This window comes from Nomascus leucogenys, chromosome 1a, assembly GCF_006542625.1.
Source record: "Nomascus leucogenys isolate Asia chromosome 1a, Asia_NLE_v1, whole genome shotgun sequence".
NCBI classification, from domain to species: domain Eukaryota; kingdom Metazoa; phylum Chordata; class Mammalia; order Primates; family Hylobatidae; genus Nomascus; species Nomascus leucogenys.
This window is the reverse complement of record NC_044381.1, coordinates 2,796,711-2,817,192: the sequence shown is the minus strand read 5'-3', so window position 1 is coordinate 2,817,192 and position 20,482 is coordinate 2,796,711. Positions and strand designations below refer to the sequence as shown.

Sequence of the window (20,482 nt, the reverse complement as noted above, 5' to 3'; positions counted from 1 at the left end):
GAAGAAAACTTTAAAAATTGGGTCAATATTGCAGGTCACTAGGTGAAGTGTGCTGCTGCTTTTCAGGTTCAGGTTCCTATGAAGTTTAATACATATCACTGAAGAATTTACTAGACCTCAGTAGTGCCCCTACTTATGAAGAGAGCCCGCAGAAACGTGAGCCAGTCATGAAGCAGGTGTTACAAGTATCTGCACTCCGTATTTGCTACTGAGATCACTCATCTCAGCCTTATTGAGTATTGATTGGTGATAATTCCTAAAAAGTTTGGAAATATAATCACCCAGACCCTTGAAGCAAGAGCAAAACAGGGTGGGATGGCAGTAGACTTGTTTTGGTCATGGAATTAGTAGCTGTTAAAATTACCCCAATGGTGGGGCACAGTGGCTCACTCCTGTAATCCCCATGCTATGCGAGGCTGAGGCAGGCTGATCGCTTGAGCTCAGGAATGCAAGACCAGCCTGGGCAACATGGAGAAACCCCATCTCTACAAAAAAAAATACAAAACTTAGCCAGGCGTGGTGGCGTGTGCCTGTAGTCCCAAGATACTTGGGAGGCTGAGGTGGGAGGATCGCTTGAACCCAGGAGTCAGAGGTTGCAGCAAGCTGAGATCACGCCCCTGCAGTCCAGCCTGGTCAACAGAGCCGACTTTGTCTCAACACCACCAAAAAAATCACCCTAACAGTCATAAAGGACTATAGATAAATAATATCCCTGAGTTACCAAGACAAACAAAGTTCCCTGTTAGTACACTGAAAAAGGTTCACGCAGCTCAATAATAAAGGCACCAAGACTTTGTCCAGAGTCTTAAAAACAATCACACTCTGATGCACGATTCTACTTTTGGTAATCTACTCTGGGCTGAAACAGATAATCATCAAGATGTTCATGACAGGATTACTTAAAATAAATAATTCAAAGCAGCCAAAATGTTTAACAGTTGTGGAAAGAACAAGTAATAGAATGCAAGAGAGTCTAAAATTATGTATTTTGAAGAAAAAAATGCTTGTTACGTCATTATAAAAAAAAAAAAAAAAAAAAAAAAACAGGCCGGGCATGGTGGCTCATGCCTGTAATCCCAGCACTTCGGGAGGCCGAGGCAGGCGGATCACCTGAGGTCAGGAGTTCGAGACCAGCCTGACCAACATGGAGAAACCTCATCTTTACCAAAAATAAAAAAATAAGCTGGGCGTAGTGGCATGCGCCTATAATCCCAGCTACTTGGGAGGCTGAAACAGGAGAATCGCTTGAACCCGGGAGATGGAGGTTGCAGACAGCTGAGATCGTGCCATTTGCACTCCAGCTTGGGCAACAAGAGCAAAACTTCATCTCAAAAAAAAAAAAAGAGGATATCAAATTTTAAGTGCAGTACAACTTCAACTTCAACAAGGATTTAAAAGAGGCATTGAAAAACAACCAGAAGGAGATATGCCAAAGCATAATGAAAAATAATAATGTACTCTTATTCACCAAAATGAAGATTTATGATTGAATGTAATTTAGAACCATTTTATCCATAAAGCAGGTCCCAACAAACACTTTAACTGGGTTACCTTCATTGAAAACATGCTGCCGCGCACGGTGGCTCACGCTTGTAATCCCAGCACTTTGGGAGGCCGAGGCGGGCGGATCACGAGGCCAGGAGATCGAGACCACAGTGAAATCCCGTCTCTACTAAAAATACAAAAAATTAGCCGGGCGTGGCGGCGGGCGCCTGTAGTCCCAGCTACTTGGAGAGGCTGAGGCAGGAGAATGGCATGAACCCGGGAGGCGGAGCTTGCAGTGAGCCGCGATTGCGCCACTGCCCTCCAGCCTGGGCGACAGAGCAAGACTCCGTCTCAAAAAAAAAAAAAATAAAATAAAAAAAGAAAACATGCTATAAGTCAAATATCTAATTTTATTTTTCCAAAGAAATGATGTTTAAGGATCATAGGACCAACTTTTATTTTTATCACCATAAACAGCACGTTTTACCAACTGGCACTTTTTAACTATCACATAAAGCCAAACAAATAAAAAGAATAGAATTATTACACAAAAGTTTTAATATGTTATATGTTGCAAACATCAGAATCTTCTGTTCAGTTTCTATACATTTCTTCAGGATTCTCCCACTGCATTTATTACTACAAAGCAAAGGTGCTTGAAACAGGACATAAGATCTAGAGGGTGTTTTTGTGTGTGTATTGGGTGGGGTGGGAGAACAAGCATTCTGAAAAAATGTTTTTGAGATTTGTCAGCTATCACTTGGCTTTTGGAAATGCTGTCTTAGGATGGCTACTTTTCTACTCTCTTTTTCTCACTTGACATTTCATAATAGTGGGTGCAGGTACGGAACTCCACTGCCCATCTGACTAAATGTGATGATAGACTGACACTGGATGACCTGCAGCTTCGTTAGCCAGCCATTTCTACAGTTTTTGCCATTCCACCTTGTAGACGTTAAATCTGCTCATGACTCAAAGCGTGCCTGTCTTTCAAAATGTAAGAACCCACATTCCCTTCCACTGAATATTCTGTCCTTTGATCCTTTCCTGCCTCCCCATTTCTTTTTTTTTTTTTTTTTTTTTTTGAGAGAGGGTCTCACTCTGTCCCCCAGGCTGGACTGCAGTGGCATGATCAGGGCTCACTGTAGCCTCGACCTCCCAGGTTCAAGCGATCCTCCCATCTCAGCCCCATAAGTAGCCAGGACTACTGGAGTATGCCAGCTAATTTTTGCATTTTTGTAGAGACAGGGTTCCGCCATCTTGCCTAGGGTGGTCTCGAACTCCTGAACTGAAGCAATCTGCTTGCCTCAGCCTCCCAAAGTGCTGGGAATTACAGGTGTAGGCCACTGTGCCTGGCCTTTGCTTCCCCATTTCTTAATGGTAAAATGCTTCAAAGCTTTTGGCTGAATTGCGACCAAATTAAAAAGCACAAAGCTTCTGCAGACAAAATCAAATGCCTCTCCATCTGTGCCCAAGTCCCACACGTTGCTTTGTGAAATGGGTGGGTCGTGGCAGGCACCGAAGTGCTGCTTTTTCCTACAATGGCTGTTTTAATAAATTCTCAAAGAAGACATATTAGGTGTGATTCTAAAGGAATGAGACAGATTTTTTTCCCCCATGAATATACAAGGACATATATAGATCCAAATAACTGCGATCTCTCAGAGCAATCCATTTTTAATCAAAACATTTATAGAGTGGTTTGGAAAACAGTGTGTCAGCCCTGTAAGAAAATCCATTTTGTTATTTCCAGCTGAGCCTCCTTCCCTTCCTTCAGAGAGGGGTCCTTTATGCTGGTGTTGGCCTGGAGCTTGAGAGGCAGAGACCCTGGAAAGAGGGGCTTCAGGGCCAGGCTAATGCTGCAAGATAAGGGGAATCATTCTGTGTCTCGGAAAACAGACGGACTAAGTTTATTTGTGGGCTGCCCACCTGCTATACGTGGGCATAACTGGCTGAGCACCATAAATAAGTATCGAGTCACCAGGAGTCAAAGCAGCCTATTTGAGTAAACATTTAAAGTATCAATATTTGTAATGAGGGCAAAATAAAGCACTGGAGTCCACATCTCCCTGAGCAGATTCTCTCTGCACTAAATGTAATATTTGGGCTGTACTTCAGCATTTCCCAAAGTGTGCTCCACAGAACACTAGCTTAATGGATTAGTAACAGTGTCCCATGAAAAGCGGGTTCTTTGGAAGTAAGTTTGGGAGATGCTGGGTTAAGCAGTTGAACAGCTGACTTCATAGCAAGACTTCCCAGGGCCTCTGGCTGTACTGGGAATCTCCAAGAAGGAGTAGGAAGGCTAGAGTTGGAAGAATTCACTCTGGGAAGCATCATGAAACGCTCATGCACCAGACAATGCATGAGGCTCTGATCTCAGGAGGCTGCTACTCTGTATGATAAACTGTCAAGCTTGATACTGGGTCCAAACTATCGGAAACAGAGAATGAATGAAAAAAGGTGCTTCACCTACACCTAAAATTTCCTAAAAGTGTATCTAATTGGTCACAGTACTATTTTATGGTAATTTCTCTATAATGAAATTAGAGCCACTAAATGCAGAGGTGCTTGGGCTTGAGAGCTATCATTACAGCCTCTCGCCCTCATTTAAAGTAATACAAGATGTCTGGTACTAAAAATAAATTTTGCCTAAAAGAGCCTGTTGTTTGGTCCTGACAGAGTGGTCAATACTAACAACGTAATCACAACATCAAGGGCTGCTAATGGCCAAGTAGAGAGTTCAGCTGTCCTGTGATGGCGTATGCAGGGCCACGTAACTACATACATGCACATGTGCACACACACATACATACAAGTGCCTTCACACATACCAATTTTCCTGCCACCTGCATTTCTGTAAATGGCACCGCCATTCACTGATCACTCAGGGCAGAGATCCAAGAGCTATGTGAGTTCTCTTCCTCCTCCTCCTCCTTCCTCCTCTCCTCCTTACACATCCAGACTGCCCCTAAGTCTTGTCATTCCTACCTCTGAGTACTTATTCCCTTGTTTTCCTACCTACTGCCACTTCCTTATTTTAAGGACTATCTTCCTCCACTACCTGACAACATTCTCCTAATGTATGCCTCCTTCGATCCATCCTTCACAGACTATCAGATTTGAACACAAATCTCACTGTATCCCCATGATCCTCTCTTGGCTCTCTACTTTCCACTGCAGGGCTGATCTCGGCTCCCTGGGTGTCACCTCCCCTCTCCCACATGACAGACATCACACACTGGTCCCTGCACGCTCATGCCCAGAACTCAGGTGTGCTCTCCGCTGGTCTCCTTGAAACAGTGCTCCTAACAGTCACTGCAATGACTACAGATTGCCCTCAAGATCCCACTCCTAGAATAGTACATCAAAATTCCTGCTCAGCTTGGTGTTCAAGGCCCTCCGGGATCTGTTCTCAGGCTTCTCCAGCCTCACCCGGGCTGTCCCAGTCCTCCCTTGTCTCCAATGAGCTGGTCACACTGAGACGGTGTAGTCTCTAGAGGGGACCACTTTCCATGCCTCCATGGCTGCATCCCCCATTCCCGCACATACCACCACAAGCTCTGCCCCCCCACCCATCCTCCCTTCACCCGTCTGTTTGAGAAACTCCCACTCTGCTCACAGCCAGTTAGAAGCGCTCTCCACTCCTGCCCCATCCGTTCCCATCCCACCCTGTGTATATGTGTCATTCATATCAGGTACTTGCATTATTTGTTGACACAGCTCTTTCCAATTATGCTTTAAATATCTCCATTTAATTCATTTTTTTTTCCATTTTCAATACTTACAAAGAGCCTCTTTCGACCACTGAAGCAAGGATTTTTAAAAAACTCTTCTGAAGAAAGGGTTAATTCATCGTAATACAGTCTCCAAACACCATGTTGTCAGCTCAGGCTTACGGGAAAAGGAAGTGTGTGTGACAGACAGCAAGGGACAAGACAGACTCCAGAGAGCCCTGAGGAAGCAAATACCAAGCCCCTTGCTATGTCTCTGGAAATTACAGTTTAAATGTGTCTTTAGTGAAAATGAATTTATCTAGTTCCTAACCATATACTGTCATGTCATCTCCCCTCAAAACGCCTGGGCATGACACTGGGGACTTGCAATAAATAGCCTTGAAAGTTATTGATCTACTTTTCATGGTCTCATGACCATCCTGAGGGAAGAGGGGAAAGAGGGAAAAGAGCTCCTGCCTGTCCCTGTTTCCTGGGCGGGGCATTTAGCTTACATCATGCCATTTAGCCATAAGGCCTCCTTTCTAGGTATTAGGGGTGGAAATATTTACCCAAGTTGGTTATTTGAACTGCCCAAACTTCTGAAGTCAACTATTTGTTGTTTCAATCTCCAAGTCAGAATCCAGACTGAGTTCTTCCTCATAATGGCAAACACAGAACAAAATTCCTGATGTTTCTCAATGGACATTATAGTTTATGTGCCTGGTTTCCAGGATTAGTCATTGTTTACTGAACTGCAATAAGAAACATCAAAAATTGACAATCTTGCCCGACAGTTTCATCTCCACACAAAAATGGGTAAGCATAAATCACCCGTAGTTTTTAATCTCCCTATATAAAGAAGAATGCCACAACCAGTGATCTGTGTTCATTCTGAAATACAGGATACATCCTCAATTCTCTCTCTCCAGTCCTAGATTTGATCCTATGCTGGCGGAAAAAATGTTGTAAAGGATGTTATTGGGTCAGCTGAAAAAATTGAAATATGGATGGTAAAGCACTGTATCAACTTTTTTTTTTAAGTACAGGTTGACTGAAAGGGAGAAAGAAATGTTCTCTCTCTTATATTAATAAGAGCCCCTAGCCTTGGCGTATCATGCACATCCATCTCTCCAGCTCAACCAGTGTCATCTAATATTCACACTACCTCTAGGAGAAAAGCATTTCTGCTTTCTACCCAACAGAAGCAAAGGCACACAGAGGTTCAAAGAGACTGGCTTCAGATGCTTGGGACTACACACAACAGGTAGGCCCGGGAGTCACACCCTGAAACCCAACCCATCACACAAACAAGAGACAACTCAGCAATTGCCCTCTGCATGCCATGATCAACTCCGGAATGCAGACACAGCGTGAACATGCACGCTTCTTCATGTCTCGCAGGAGATCAAGTCACTACAGGTGCTTTGCATTAAGCTTCTAAACCAAGACAGCACAGAGTTAAAGAGGCCCAAGGAACATACAACAGAAGCTGCGCTGGAAGGGAGGGGGAAGCAACAGAAACCCATCTCCAAGATGCTGCAGTTAGGGCTCCCAATACCCTTGTAAGAAGTGCATGTATAGAATGGACACAGCCAGATTAAAATACAGCACAAACAACTTCAAAAGCCATGACAGGTGTTTAAGAGTATCTGTGCCTCTATCCCGCACTCCAAGTCGGGGTGATCAGGAGGTGACCGAAGAAACTTGCTTCCAAAGGCCGATTCTAAGATTCAATCTGTTTCATGTACCGAGGGATACCTGTATTTAGAGATAGGGGAATACAAGACAGATCCTGACCTGTTTCCTTCTATTTCCAACTGAGAATTACTGGGCACCTTCTCCACGTTACTCCTGCGGTAGAGTAGAAAGAACACTAGAGTCAGAAGACCTGGGTTCTCGTCCCCACCCGGCTCCTCCTTCCTAGGCTGGGTGACCTGGCCTAAGTCATTTTACTCTCCAAGCCTCAGGCTCCTCACCAACCTGCCTTGTTAGGAAGATTACACGGGGTTATGTTTGGAACCTCATTCAGAAAAATAACACGGTTCTCTAAAAATGGGGGGAAAGTGGATTTCCTAACCTTTCTGGGATTTTCCTACTTCCAGCACACACAGAAATTCCTGTTACCCTGTTTCCTCTATACATGTTCCATTCACTGTTCCAGAAGGTGGAAGACAGGCAGCCACTGGCTAGAGGTGCGTGTGATCTTGGGAAGGTAGTGCTAGTCTATCTGAGTTTAGCCCCTCATTTGTAAAATGGGGGAAATACTTACCTCAGAAAGTCATAAACATTAAATAGGACAAAGTGCTTTGTTACAGCAGCCTGCACAGGGAAGGTATTCCAAGCATCAGCCAATTTGGGTCTGAACACCATCTAACTCGTCAGCTCTGCTTCCAAGAGCTCTATTCCTTTTCAATAGATCACTGAATTCAAGATCTTCCGTGGGAAATGAAAATAAACCACCACCTGGGGTCTTGGGCACTTCTGCAAGCCTCTAGAAAAGCCTCTTCAGTTGAGGATTTTTGAAACTGCTATGTTGGTGTCCCTTTGTGTGGTGGCAGGGTAGCAGCTGCCAGGTTTCACAGATCCTGGGAACACCCTCCATACCCTCTAGATCTCCAGGTGTAGACAGCACCCTTTGGCATTCACAGCCTATGCCTGTCCACGTATAAATCCCTTCTCAGAGTCACTGCCCCATTCTGCTTTACAGACAGTGGAGGGTCGGGGTGTTGCAGAGAGGGAAAAGCATAAATCCATAAACCAATCAACAGGGGGGTGGAAGCGCATATGCTCTCTTCAAAATAGACAGAGTTCTTTGGAATGTCTGAAATAGAAGGAGAGCTGGGAGAGGTGCATTGGAAAAAAAAGTTGGGAAGATCTGGAGGTTCAGTTTGTGGAAGATAACCATTCTCCTGTGCTAAGAAGTCTGGTCATCATCGGGTAAGCAACAGGCCTCTGTGAAGAGTTCTAAAGTCACAACATGAAATGACCAGTTAGGTGCCTCAGAAAGAAGCCAGGACAGGAAGAGACTGGAGGCAGGGCACGCAGTCCACCCTGCAGCTTGCCAGGCCAGGCCAGGCCAGCAGTGCAAAGGCCTCAGGAAGACAGGGTGTGAGGAGGCAGACGAATGGGTGTCTTGCAGGGACAATTAGGTGCAGGTTGAGGGGACTCTGAGGGTCAGCAATAAGGCACAGAATTGGGAAACTGTCTATCATTTCACATTTAGGACCTTGGGCTAATGATGGTGCTGACTGAGGAGACACAGAAGCTTAAGTAGACCATGTCATCTCCGAATGTGCACGAGTGATGGGAGGAAAACCTGAAAACAAGTACTACCTTAGACACTTCACAGAGTAGATTGTAAATAACTCAGAGAAGCTAGGCATGGCTCTGTCATCTAAGACCGACACAGATTACAACTCAATGGGTTCTCAACAACCAAAGATCCCAGCAGAACAATTTCAAATCATTCTGATAAGGAGTCCATGCAGGTCAGCCATCTGATTGGCTTGGGGGAAAAAAAATACAAATTTTTAAAACCCTAAAACAAAGCAACAAAAAATAATAAATACATAATGACATGGATTTGGTTTAAAACATTTGTTACTAAAACTTATTTTAGAAAGACAGTATGAATGCCAGTGTAAAGATCCACTGGTTTGATGAAGCCTTGAGATGATAATCAGTGTGGGAAAGCCTTTGACACAGTAAATACCTAACGCGCTTCAAATAAAGAACTTCCGAGACAGAGAAAGCTTTGGAACAAGGCAATATTTTTAGATAAGAGCCCTGCCCTTCTGGAGAATGGGCTGATTATATGTGGGCCTTCAACAGAGTTTCAGCCCTACTCAAAATGAGAAAAAATGCTTCAAATTACTTTTCAGTGTGTATAGCAATTAAGTACAATTAGTCCGCAGGTTTGTAGTTTACCAAATTCTTAGAAAGGTGCTATAATGTAATAAAATATCAGATCATTTGCCGGGCGTGGTGGCTCACACCTGTAATCCCAGCACTTTGGGAGGCTGAGAAAGGCAGATCACCCGAGGTCAGGAGTTTAAGACCAGCCCGACCAACATGGCAAAACCCTGTCTCTACTAAGAATACAAAATTAGCCAGGCATGGTGGTGCACGCCCGTAATCCTAGCAACTCTGGAGGCTGAGGCAGGATAATTGCTTGAACCCAGGAGGCAGAGGTTGCCACTGCACTCCAGCTGGGCAACAAGAGCGAAACTCTGTCTAAAAAAAAAAAAAAAAAGCTCATTTTCCCAGGTAAATGTTATTATAATGTCCTAAATTAATTATAAGTACCAGGTAATGTCATTGTAACCTCAGATAATGGGGCTCATATGACCCCTACTTCCCTGAACTCCCCAGGCCAGCTACCTCTTCAGTAATATCCCATAGGAAAGCTATCTCTTCCACTGCATGATGAGCTAGTGGGGTAAGTACATGGAATCTTTTAGCCTATAATTATATTCAACAGTACAGTCCTGGAAATAAGCAAACAATGAAGGAAATATTTCTAGAAAGAATGAATGATTTTCTCCAATGTGAGAACTAAAAATTCAGGACAAGCTGAGTCTTACCACAATTCACAGAGATACCACAAAGGCTTATTAAATTTAGCGGCAGGAACACATTCCCAGCTAGGGTAAGACAGCAGAGACTGAAGAGTGTCAGGGAGGCAGGAGCCACGTGGCTGCCACCCCTCTGTGCACCGGAGCTGTGTTCACCAATTGGACTGACCAGGCAGGTATCTCCTGCCTCGTCCATCGCTTTGCCTCATCCATCTTCGAGACTAGACCTGATGTCCAAACCCTTTTACAGACAGCAGGGCTAGTCCTCCTGTGGACTGCTTCTGAAAAAATCGTCTTCAAACAATTGATAGAGAGGGAGGAGGTGATGACACCTTACTCACTGTTTCCAGATTCTTCAGGAATGAGAACAATGCTCAGATTTGAAAAGCAAGGCATAATAAACGGTGAACAAAAGCTCCTGATAGGAGAGTTGATAGAAAGAGCATATCAAGCCACTTCAAGTAAGTTCAAGTGTCCAGTTGCAAACTAATTACATCCTGGAAAAGCATGTAGATTGCTTCTGCTAATAACATTTAGGAAATCACAGAGCATAAAAATGGAATCAGAAGACTAGAGATAAGCAAATGTCCCAATTTCAATATGACAAAGAAAATTCAAGACTGTTACACTTGATGTTGACCCTTGGTAAAAATTTAGAAGAAATTATTCAGATGCCACAGGGCTATTTAGAAAAGATAAATAACATCATTAAGTGCCAGCAGGAGGTCTCTTAGAAAAAGCCATGGCAAGCTAACCTCATTTCACTTTTTCGGCAGGGTTTCTATGTTGATAGATTGGAAAGGCTAGCCATGGTGTATCGTGGTTTTGGCCTTTCTTGATAATGCTGAGAAAGGATAAATGTGGCTGACATGAGAGCATGGCTATATGAGTTCAATGATGGGTAACCAACCTTAAGGATTACTGGTTAATATATTCATGTCAACCTGAAGTGATTTTCAGGGGTATGTCACAGAGACCTGCCCTTTGTCTAAGTTTCTAAGCAACAGCTTATATCAAATCTTTGGATGACAAAACTTAGATACGTAAACATAGTAAACATAATTTTTACACAGATAAAAATTTAGAGGTATAGCATCATGCAAGGATGATGGGATGAAAAGTAGTAAGGCTGAAACTACACAGGGATAAGAATACAATCAGTAGGTATAGGTTCAAAAAAGTCATGCTTAGTTGAAAGCTAACCTTGGCAGTATTCATATGAAATCAGAGCTGTGTATGTGTGTTTTGGGGTGGGGAGTGGGGGTTATTTCAACAAGTCACATATTCAATGAGTTAACTCTGTGTCAAGGTTGCTGGAAAAAGTAAACACACCCTTGAGTTATGCTAACAGGATTCTGGTGTCCAGAACAAGGAAGCCAACCACCCTGCAATTAATGATCAGAATACCCCACTGGAGTTCTGGGCGCCATGTTTTAAATGGGACACTAGGAGACTGGAATGTGGCCAATGTCTGGGCATCACTCAGAGAGCAAAGTGAAGTGTTCCGACCTGAAGAAGAATGTCCTGAGGTAGATAGGCTTGTTGATACATTTTAAAGGATATTTCTCAGAATGACAGCAGATTTATTCTCTGAGGTTCCAAGGAGAACAAATAGCCAGGGGTCAGATGGCTGCATCCCTTTTAATGTAGGAAATGGTGATGTGTTTTGAACTGTCCTTTGGTGTCAAGAACTGCCCTGAAGCAGGGAGCTCACACTGGAGTGTCCACATGGAGGTGGATGACCACATGCCAGAGGTGGTGCAGGGGGACTTATTTGTTTTGTGGGAAGTTGGGCCAGGCAGAGCTAAACGTCCCTTCCAACTTTAATAATGTCTCTAGGAATCTCTCTCTCTTCTTTATCCAAGTAACTGAAAGCCACGTCTCTAGAGTTGAAATAGCTCCACGGACTCTCCTCTTTACCATCTAATTCTACATCTCATCCCAGGGGAAATTTTCAAGGGTACAAATGCCAACAGGATGAATCCCTTCTCAGAGAACAGTCTTAGGTTAAATATTACATAAACTGAGAATATGAGTTTTTAAAAGCTTCTAAATAAGCAGAAAACAAAGCATGCTTAACAAGTCAAAACAAAGCCTTCCAGGACTACTTGATATCAAGTTTTCTATTTGTGCAAATAAAATGATGGGGGCCAGTAGCAGCAGACCAGTACTACTTCTGAATAGCAGTTACTGCAGAAGGATTTTACATTTATGAACCACACAACATCTGGCTCTTAAGGGTCAGATTTTTAGAAGCACCCCCCTTTTAAAAAACAGGTCCTATCACTGACTAAAAAGCAATAAACACACACATAAATGATCTTAGTTCTTTATGAAAATATCAAGATACATCTGCCCCAGAATCATGCATGAACTTTTAAACAACTGTCTCACGAGAGCTAATTAATTCTTCTTATATATCAGTTAAATATAAATGGCTGTTCTTATTTAATACGCTGTTAATCTACATGACTGTCAGAGCCCTAACATTTGACCAAAGCGATGGGAAGGAGGTTAGCACAGGTGGTATTTCTTTCACAGGTGGGTTGAGTTACTATTTAAATAACTGACTTTCATGGTGCAAAAATCTCAACACAGTGAAATGTACATCTCCCAACAGCATTTTCTAAAACCAACCAAAAATATGATACTGTATCTAATTAAGGCTCTCCTAATTTGAGTGCCTCCTACTTGAGTACCAAGTTAAAGAGAAATACAAAATATAAATAGTTAGTGCTTTTTCTAGAGGATTACCAACATGAAATGTATATGAAACATTCAGTGGTGGGAAATTTAGTACATACTCCCCAGAAAGCTTCTAAATGTGGGAGCTAATAGAATGTGTCTTACCAGGACACTTTTTAAGGAAAAGTAAGTAAGCAAATAAAACAAGGAAAAGTTAAAAAGAAAAAGCTACTCAATATCTGCATGCTGAAATATTTAAATACCCTTTACCTACAGTACAACTAAAGACATACTCAATCAACAGTACTACTGAAACTGCATTTTATGTTTCTAGAAATAAAACCATGGAAATCAGCATCAGCAAGGACACTTTCTTTCTGGTGCTCAGAGGTCCACTCACCTACCTGATTAGCCTCAAAGTCTGAAAGGCTGATTATTAATAATGAAACTGTTCAAAGAACCTGAGTTACATTAAATCCTTGATGACACGTAAGGACTCTAGAGGCAGGCACAGTAATCAATCCCATTTCTGGGATTCTGGGATGGCGAAACTGAGGCTCAGGGAGATTAAGTAAATTACTCAACTGTCCCATAGCTAGTGAATGTCAGAGTCAGGATTCAAATATAGGTGGTTAAATCAAGGCAAGAGTCTGTACTCTAAACCACTGTGCAATGCTTAGCTGAGGTTTAAGGCATATCATCTACCACTCTGTATTTTTGGATGGTTTCTAGGGAAGTGGTCAGCCCATAGCCATGTATACCAGGAAGTCATAAACTAAAAGGCTGTGGAACCAGCAGGTAATACAAATGAATGAAGGGAGTCAGGCATAAAAAGCATGATGGTAAATGGTGACCCACTCCACACCGAAGAGATAATAGAGAGTGATGGAGATGGTGGCAACCTAGAGCGCGATGCTGCCAGTGAAAGGATGGCCACTTCTTCATGCCTACTGATTGCTAGCTTAGGGAGAGCTGGGCAAAGTGCTGCCAGAGTTTCCGGTTGTTCAAAAGGGTGGGGGACGGGAGGGAAATTTTTGCAAGAAATCTCTCCAGGTTTATTTGCTGACCCCCACCCCTCAAAAAAACATAAAACCAAATAAATCTGTTGGCAGTATGTCGTCCACCTGTTGGTGACTTCTTTTATGTCACTAGAGAAAGACACAGCCATCACCTTAGAATGAAAGGCCCAGCTTCTCAACCTCCAAGGACTTTCCTGGCCCATCTCAATGTTACAACAGCCCTTGACTCACTCAGCAAGAAATGAACAAAATGCCTGTCACACATCACAGCACATCTGGTCAGAGAAACAGATATTACACTCTCCTGAGACAAAGGCAAAAAAGTTTGATGTATATACAGAGTGATGCTCTCTACTTAGAAATATTTTGCTTTAAACCAGGGACTGAGAAAATAAGGCATAATAATCCAAGCTGGCTTCTAGAATACTGTCCCTTTCTATGGCAAATATACAAGGGGAGCTGGGGGGGTGAATAGAAACGTGAGAGTTACTGATTCATGGTTTACAAGGAAGTTTTCATGTTCACTCTGGACAAAGCATGGACTTGTGGTCAAAATTTCCTTCCTGGATTGCTGTCATTCCCCTTCATTAGTGAACAGCTGGTCCAAACCCAAGAGAATGGGGTTGCCCTTCTGGCCACTTCAGAAGCCTTAAAGGGGATGCACTTATTTATTTTTTGAAAAAAGGAAAATAGCACAAAATCTGAGAGACCTGGTGGGCAAAACGGAGCAAGAAATTCTGGCCTTTTCACAAACATCTCCACCTACTTCTCTTTCCCCATTTCTGAAAACTCCTTACAGATAAGAAAGGCTTAACAGTAAAACCCCATGGTGGAAAGTTTCTTGCTTTTTATACCACTTAATTTTTATAATAATTTTTCTTTCCTGCTATGATGCATTCAGCAAAGCCATAATGAAAAACTAAAAACACAACACAGTTATTCATGTTAAACACTTACAGGTGTACAGAGCAACACCAGTTAATGTCAAACATTTCTGGTAACTAACTGCTTCTCAGCCTTTTGGCTAAGATCAAGTGTAGTATCTGTTGTTACATGCTTAATACCTGATTCCTCCTCTATCCGAGGACAATATGTTAAGTGGATTTTGGAAGCAGGGACCCAGAACAGGAGCTTGCTCCATCCACTCCACACACCGACCTGGTACTGTAGTACCTCCAGGAATGATGCACCCCCTTCAGAAAAAATTTTTTTCAATTGGTAATTAAAAACTGATTAATACCACTATGCAACTGAGAGAGTGAAAATGTCTGTTTCCTGTCAATTTTTCAACTGAAACGAGAAGCCATCTTCAAATAAAAACATTACCATGTGATAATAAAGTGGAAACCAAGTCAACTAACCAAAACGTAGCCTAACTAGTTCATCTACTATATGGGTCTGACTGACAACCCTACAGTGTCTTTGATTTTCAAATAATTATTCATTGTTTAAAATGGCCTGGGAGGAGTGTCCTGCACAGCTTTCTCAAAGTCTGTATCCAAAAATCCCATGAAAACGGTAAATTTGCTGAAAGACCATGCTGACTATGTGATATTAGGAAGAAAGAGATAACTCAAGTGCTCAGAAATTCAAGTGTTGGAAGGAGAGAAGCAATTGTATTTACTATGAAGCATCTATTTTGCTTTAAACAGTCTTCACATGAAATATTTACCTTAAATATATTAGGATTCTTCTTTCTCTAACAATTCAATTAAAAAAAATAATATTACTCCATCATTCCAATCCCTTTCATCTGAAATATCTTCATTTTCAGATGGTATTTCAGAGGTCCTTAAGAATCCTTTTCTAATTTAGATATTTTTAAAATTTTGTAATCTAAACTAAATTTTCAACTATCTTAAATAATACCTGATGAAACATCATACAAAATAGCATTAGTGGCCATTTTAAACAGGTACAAAGAGAGGAAGCCAGAAAACACAAACTAGAAAGAACCTTAATAAAACCTAAGTGCGTAACTTAACAACTCCTGCTCCTCAGGGAGCGCCACTCAGCGTCTCGATGAGAGATGATCAAGGTGAAGGAACCAAACACTCACCTATCTTTGTAGTTTATCACAGTATCGATGATAGCGTTCATCTGCTTTGTCAGTTTGGGGGGATTTGGTGACAGTTTCTCAGCAGGAGGACGGCCTCTTCTCTTCTTAGCTTTTTCCACATCTTCTTTCGCAGGATCTTTATCCACATTTCTTCGTCTTTTTCGCTTCTTAAGCCGTACTTCCTCCTCCATTTCCTCCAAATTGCCGTCTTCAATGGCCTGTTCATTGGAAACAAAGGAGAAAAATTCAAGACAAGAAAATAACCAAGACAAAAAAAGTATGTGTATATTTATATATAGCTCCAACAATTAGAATAAAATGAAAGAAATTAACCAAAAAAAAGTAAAAGTTAACAGTAATCAGTGGAGGAAGAAGAAGAAAAAAGGAATGCTACCATATTGGATAAATGCATCTTTAACTCAAGTCTGTTTCATGAGCAAAACACATTGAAGGCCCAAAACACTCACAGTAAAGAAGAATATGACAAATATTAAAAGATCTATAAATTCAAGTGTTTGATGATAACTGAATCCAGATGAAATTTTAGCTCAGTTTAAGAACAAGACCCTAATTTTCTCATTACTGTAAGGGAAGGAAAAGGTAAACAAAACGAGGGGTGGGTTATGAAAAAAAAAATCCCTAAGAATACATCCACACGATCATTTAAGCTTTGACCTTTTCTTCAGGTTTTGCATCAATTTATTCATGATTAACAATATAAATCAAAATTCCATCTAGATTTTTGTTCTAACGTGGCAATTAGTAAACAAGGAAACGGGAAAGTACAAAGCCACATTCCTTGGTAAACGCACTTAAATCATTCGATAAAGAACACACACACTCACAAACAATAAACACTTTTTTCCAATTACCTGCAAACGCTTGCTTTAAACCAGAGCCAGCAGCACTAATGCAGAGAGATAATAAAATAGCTATAAAAACAACCAGGTATAAAAGAAACCTGTTCATAAAGGGCTAAAAGATCCATGTGACAGACCCAGAAGTTTAAACTTTTTTTTTTTCCTGGTAAATCTCAAAACTCAAAAGAAGAAAAATAAAGGGGAAAAATACTGCAAAGGAAGAAAAAAAAAAGAACATAAAATTTGAACATAGAAATTTTCTTAAAAAAATCTTTAAATTACATTTTGAGATTACTCTCTCACACAAAATAACTAATGTTGTTATTTGTTCCTCCTGCCTCTCAATATTGCCTCCAGTATGCAAATGATAATCAATCCTTTCTCGTAGCTGAAAGAGCTCTAATCATAAGGCAATTACCTTCATTTCTCCACAGCACCAAACATGGCTAATATTTATGATCATGTGAGTATAACAATCAATATAAAGAGTGATTACAGCTCAGACATAATTTCTTTCACTTATGTACAATGCTTCCTGAAAAAGAAAGGTTTTGTGAAGAAAACCTGGTGCAGAACACAAAACAACCTGGCATGTTAAAAATGCCAGTGGGATTTTTAAAAAAATATGTTTTCTATGCATCCTCCAATGTGCAAATCCATAGAAGCAACATGCACACAGACAGATTCCTAAGGGACAGTCTGAGCCTAGGCCTTAATAATCAAAAGACAATTTCCATCACGATCCTACAGTGTTCAGATAACCACTATGAAGGAGGCGAGATCTGATGAGTTATGAGGAAAAAGGAAAAGGAAAAAAAAAAAAAGCTTCACATTATTGCATTAATATTCATTTGCCTAAAAGCAGGACACCCACTATACAGCTAAACACACTGCAGCTAAGCGAAGATTAAGAAAAGGAAATTGTCCCGCATATCTTGGAGGCTGAACATGCTAATAATAAATACAGCATGCAAGGCTGTCAACAGTTAATGGTATTGCTCTCCTCAAGCACCCAGTTGCACACAGAAATACGGAGAACACCGGCTTTTGATGTGTTACACACCTACACATGCCTGGGATGTAGTTCTACTGAATCTTCAAGACGGCAACGAAAAAGGATATTTACCTTACCACTATCAGCAGGCCGGCTATCGGAAATCACAGTTAGTGGGGATAAAATTAACAAGCCAGCAAAGCAGCGAGCTGCTAGTCTCTTCATCAGCTGATCAGGAAAAAAAAGAGAGCTGGGGAAAGGCTATGTTTTCATATACAAGTAATTTTATTTTACTGAAAATTTAATACTGAAAGGATTGTGGATACTCAAATCTGCTGTTTCATTCTACCTACTACAAGGCCCGAAGGCTTCCTCCTTCAGCCTGTTTTAATATTGACAACTACTTATCATATTTTTTTCCCCTTATTATTCCAGGCAGCAGAATTAGAGATTTTAGCTCAGGTGGTTTCTGATTCTTGCTCGCATTTTAGCAATTAAGCCAGTAAGAAAACAAATTAATATTCAAATTTATTTTTAAAAATTAAAACAAGGTATGCTTTTTTGGTATTTTATACCTTATTTTTTAAAAAATAGCAGCATGGTTTGGAGCAGTCTAAATGATTTTTAAAATAGAAGACAATTTTTAAAAAAATTAAATGCATGTAAATAAAAGCAATGTACATGTTCTAAGATTCAAATATTTTAATATGTTATTCTGCTCTTTAAAGAAAATCCAGAACAACTGTAACACTTCACTTTCAGTTTCATGCTGTAAAATTTTTCATTGTTTTTCTTCTCAGTGGGATAAATGAAGTTGGGGTGAGTTGTAAAAAGGATATTTCTACTCTCACCCCCCTTAATTTTGAAAAGAGGGAAAAAGCATAAGCTTGTGATATTTGTACTTTTAAATCTCTAAATCTGTGAGTAGCTAAGAAGCGAAAACAAATTAAATTGCCAACAGAACAACTGAAACAATTTTTATTACAATTGCTAATACGTGCAGATTCTTATTAAATTTAGGTTCTGGAATTACAAGGAAACACACAAAGCACTGACCATTACTCCCCTTAAACTAAGGTTTTATGCAGGAATGCAGAGAGCTACAAAACATCTTCCCTCCTCCCCAAAGACCCCAAACACATCCATATGCAGTGCTTTATGTTCTGTGATTTCTAAGGGTCTTTTTCTAATGGAAATCAATTCACTAAACACTTCCCAATGCTTTTCGCACATTAAGAGTAGAGTAAGATTTACTCCTGCATGTAAGTAAAATTATTCATGGAGATTTTAAACTGTTCTTTTATTTTAAAAAATTATTTATTAAACTGGCTCAACTGACTCAAACTCAGCGCTGGGGGTTGGGGGGGCACACAAAACCCCAAAACTTGCTACACAATGCTAAAGTACTACCCCCAAAAAGAATTCCCTTCCAAACCTTTTACCAGCACAATAATGAAATAAATCACAGAAGCAAACCCCCAGTTTCCGACTGGTGACGTGTTGCGCAAGAGTGCGAGCCCTAATTCAACATACAGACGGCTCCCATGCTGAACTGCCTCTAGATTTAATGAAGTGAATAGGAAGGAAGTCGGGGAAAAAAAGTGTACAAATAAGAAATTAACACTTTCCTTCCCTCCCGAAACGGTGAAACACAACTACAGCGAAGTTTAGCGAGGCACCTCTTTTCTTAAAGGCACACTGCACCCATTTGGCTCCGGATGTCACGAAAAAAAAACCCATATGGTGGTAAAAATCCCCAGTCAAGTTAAAACAGTTCAGCATATTTCAGCCTGCGTTTTTCCTGAATGAAGCTGGGAATTACTCCTTCCTCCACTGGATGGCAACCTTTTTTTTTTTTTTTTTTTTTTTTTTTTTGGCCCTCTTTCTCTCTTTTCTTTCTTTCAATTTTGCTTAAAAGGAAATGATTTTCATAACTCAGGGTGTGCAAGAACGAGATGCAAACTAGCTCCCTCTTCAATTAGTTCTTATGAAAGCAGCGTGCACATTCTGACAACAAAATGCAGGAGACAGTCATGCAGGATTAGCTGTTTCAGAGGAAACACTTTGCAGCTAGCAAAGCACATGGCAGACCCGGGAAGCGGCCACACGTGGGTCCAGTCGTGGCCCTCTCATCCTGACACACACCAACCACATCTTTTACTCCGTGACGGAAGGTCCAGAAAGTCAGCCTCAGGCGCCTTCTTCTCAACCCGGTGGCGTAAAGAGGTGCTGTTATGCGTGGTTCACAATATCACAAAGCAGAGGGGATCCATGATTATGAATAGGTAAACAGGGACACGCAAACAAAAAGCCTCAAGCCAACTCCTGCGCATTGTTTCCACCTCCGCCTCTCCAAGTCCACCAAGCCATGTGGCACAGCCCTTACAGTGGAACAAACCATCTTAACACTGAAAGGAGCAATTCTAAAGATATCCGGACAAGGCATGGAAATTTCTTCCATGTGAAACGGGAAAGTCAGTACTCAAACACTAACTCTGCTATTTCAGTATCATATTTCTGTCCACTGACACTTTCTCTTTCTCCCTCTGGGGATCCGCCTCCCTTAGGAACTCTAGTTGGATTCCAGAAGAGGACCCTGGGATGCTGCTGGGCATGGGGGTGGGGTTATAGAGCCCAGGGCTAAGCATTAAAGAATGCAGGTTAAGACCATTACATTATACCAGTGCTGTCTGGGGACAGCTCACACATCACCAAACTTGATTCCAAAATTCACACAGGCTAAACTTCCCTCATGCCCTGCTGAGATCCTGGAAGCCAATAATACAGTAACGATCCCCCAAACAAGAAAAGCAATGGCAACAAAGTAGTGGAATTTTACATTTACATTTTCATGTATGAGAGATTTTCTTACAAAATAAATATTAAACAACAACAAAGTTGAACATAGAGCTCGTCCTCAAAGATGCTACATTATTTTAATCAGTTGAATGCATACTGTAGCACTTTTGGATGCAGAATTTCAGACTTAGGGCTTTGGACAGTAAGTTTTTGATTATTACTGTCTCCAAAAGCAACCTGTTAGAAAAACTGACATAAAATCAAATTTCCTAAAGTGAAATAATCTAGACTCAA

At 41.2% G+C, this 20,482-nt stretch overlaps 1 protein-coding gene and 1 non-coding gene across 12 annotated transcripts in view; one reads left to right on the top strand and one right to left on the bottom strand.

Annotated features, from left to right (window-relative positions):
* SMARCA2 (SWI/SNF related, matrix associated, actin dependent regulator of chromatin, subfamily a, member 2) overlaps nucleotides 1-20,482 on the bottom strand; it is a 207,952-nt gene that overhangs the window by 16,700 nt on the left and 170,770 nt on the right. For 7 of the 11 annotated variants that reach the window (XM_030826765.1, XM_030824162.1, XM_030826320.1 and 4 more), the window contains exons 28-29: nucleotides 15,536-15,753; nucleotides 6,996-7,049 (exon numbers count right to left, since the gene is read on the bottom strand). In XM_030826765.1, the coding sequence (XP_030682625.1) occupies nucleotides 6,996-7,049; nucleotides 15,536-15,753 (272 nt within the window). Of the gene's footprint in view, nucleotides 1-6,995; nucleotides 7,050-15,535; nucleotides 15,754-16,813; nucleotides 17,170-17,521; nucleotides 17,618-18,831; nucleotides 18,963-20,482 lie in introns of those variants that run through there. The other 4 variants (XM_030828264.1, XM_030828772.1, XM_030829349.1 and 1 more) reach the window with 4 other exon arrangements.
* LOC115836110 lies at nucleotides 14,481-14,671 on the top strand. Its single transcript, XR_004031113.1, has one exon. It is a non-coding gene; the product is annotated as a U2 spliceosomal RNA (small nuclear RNA).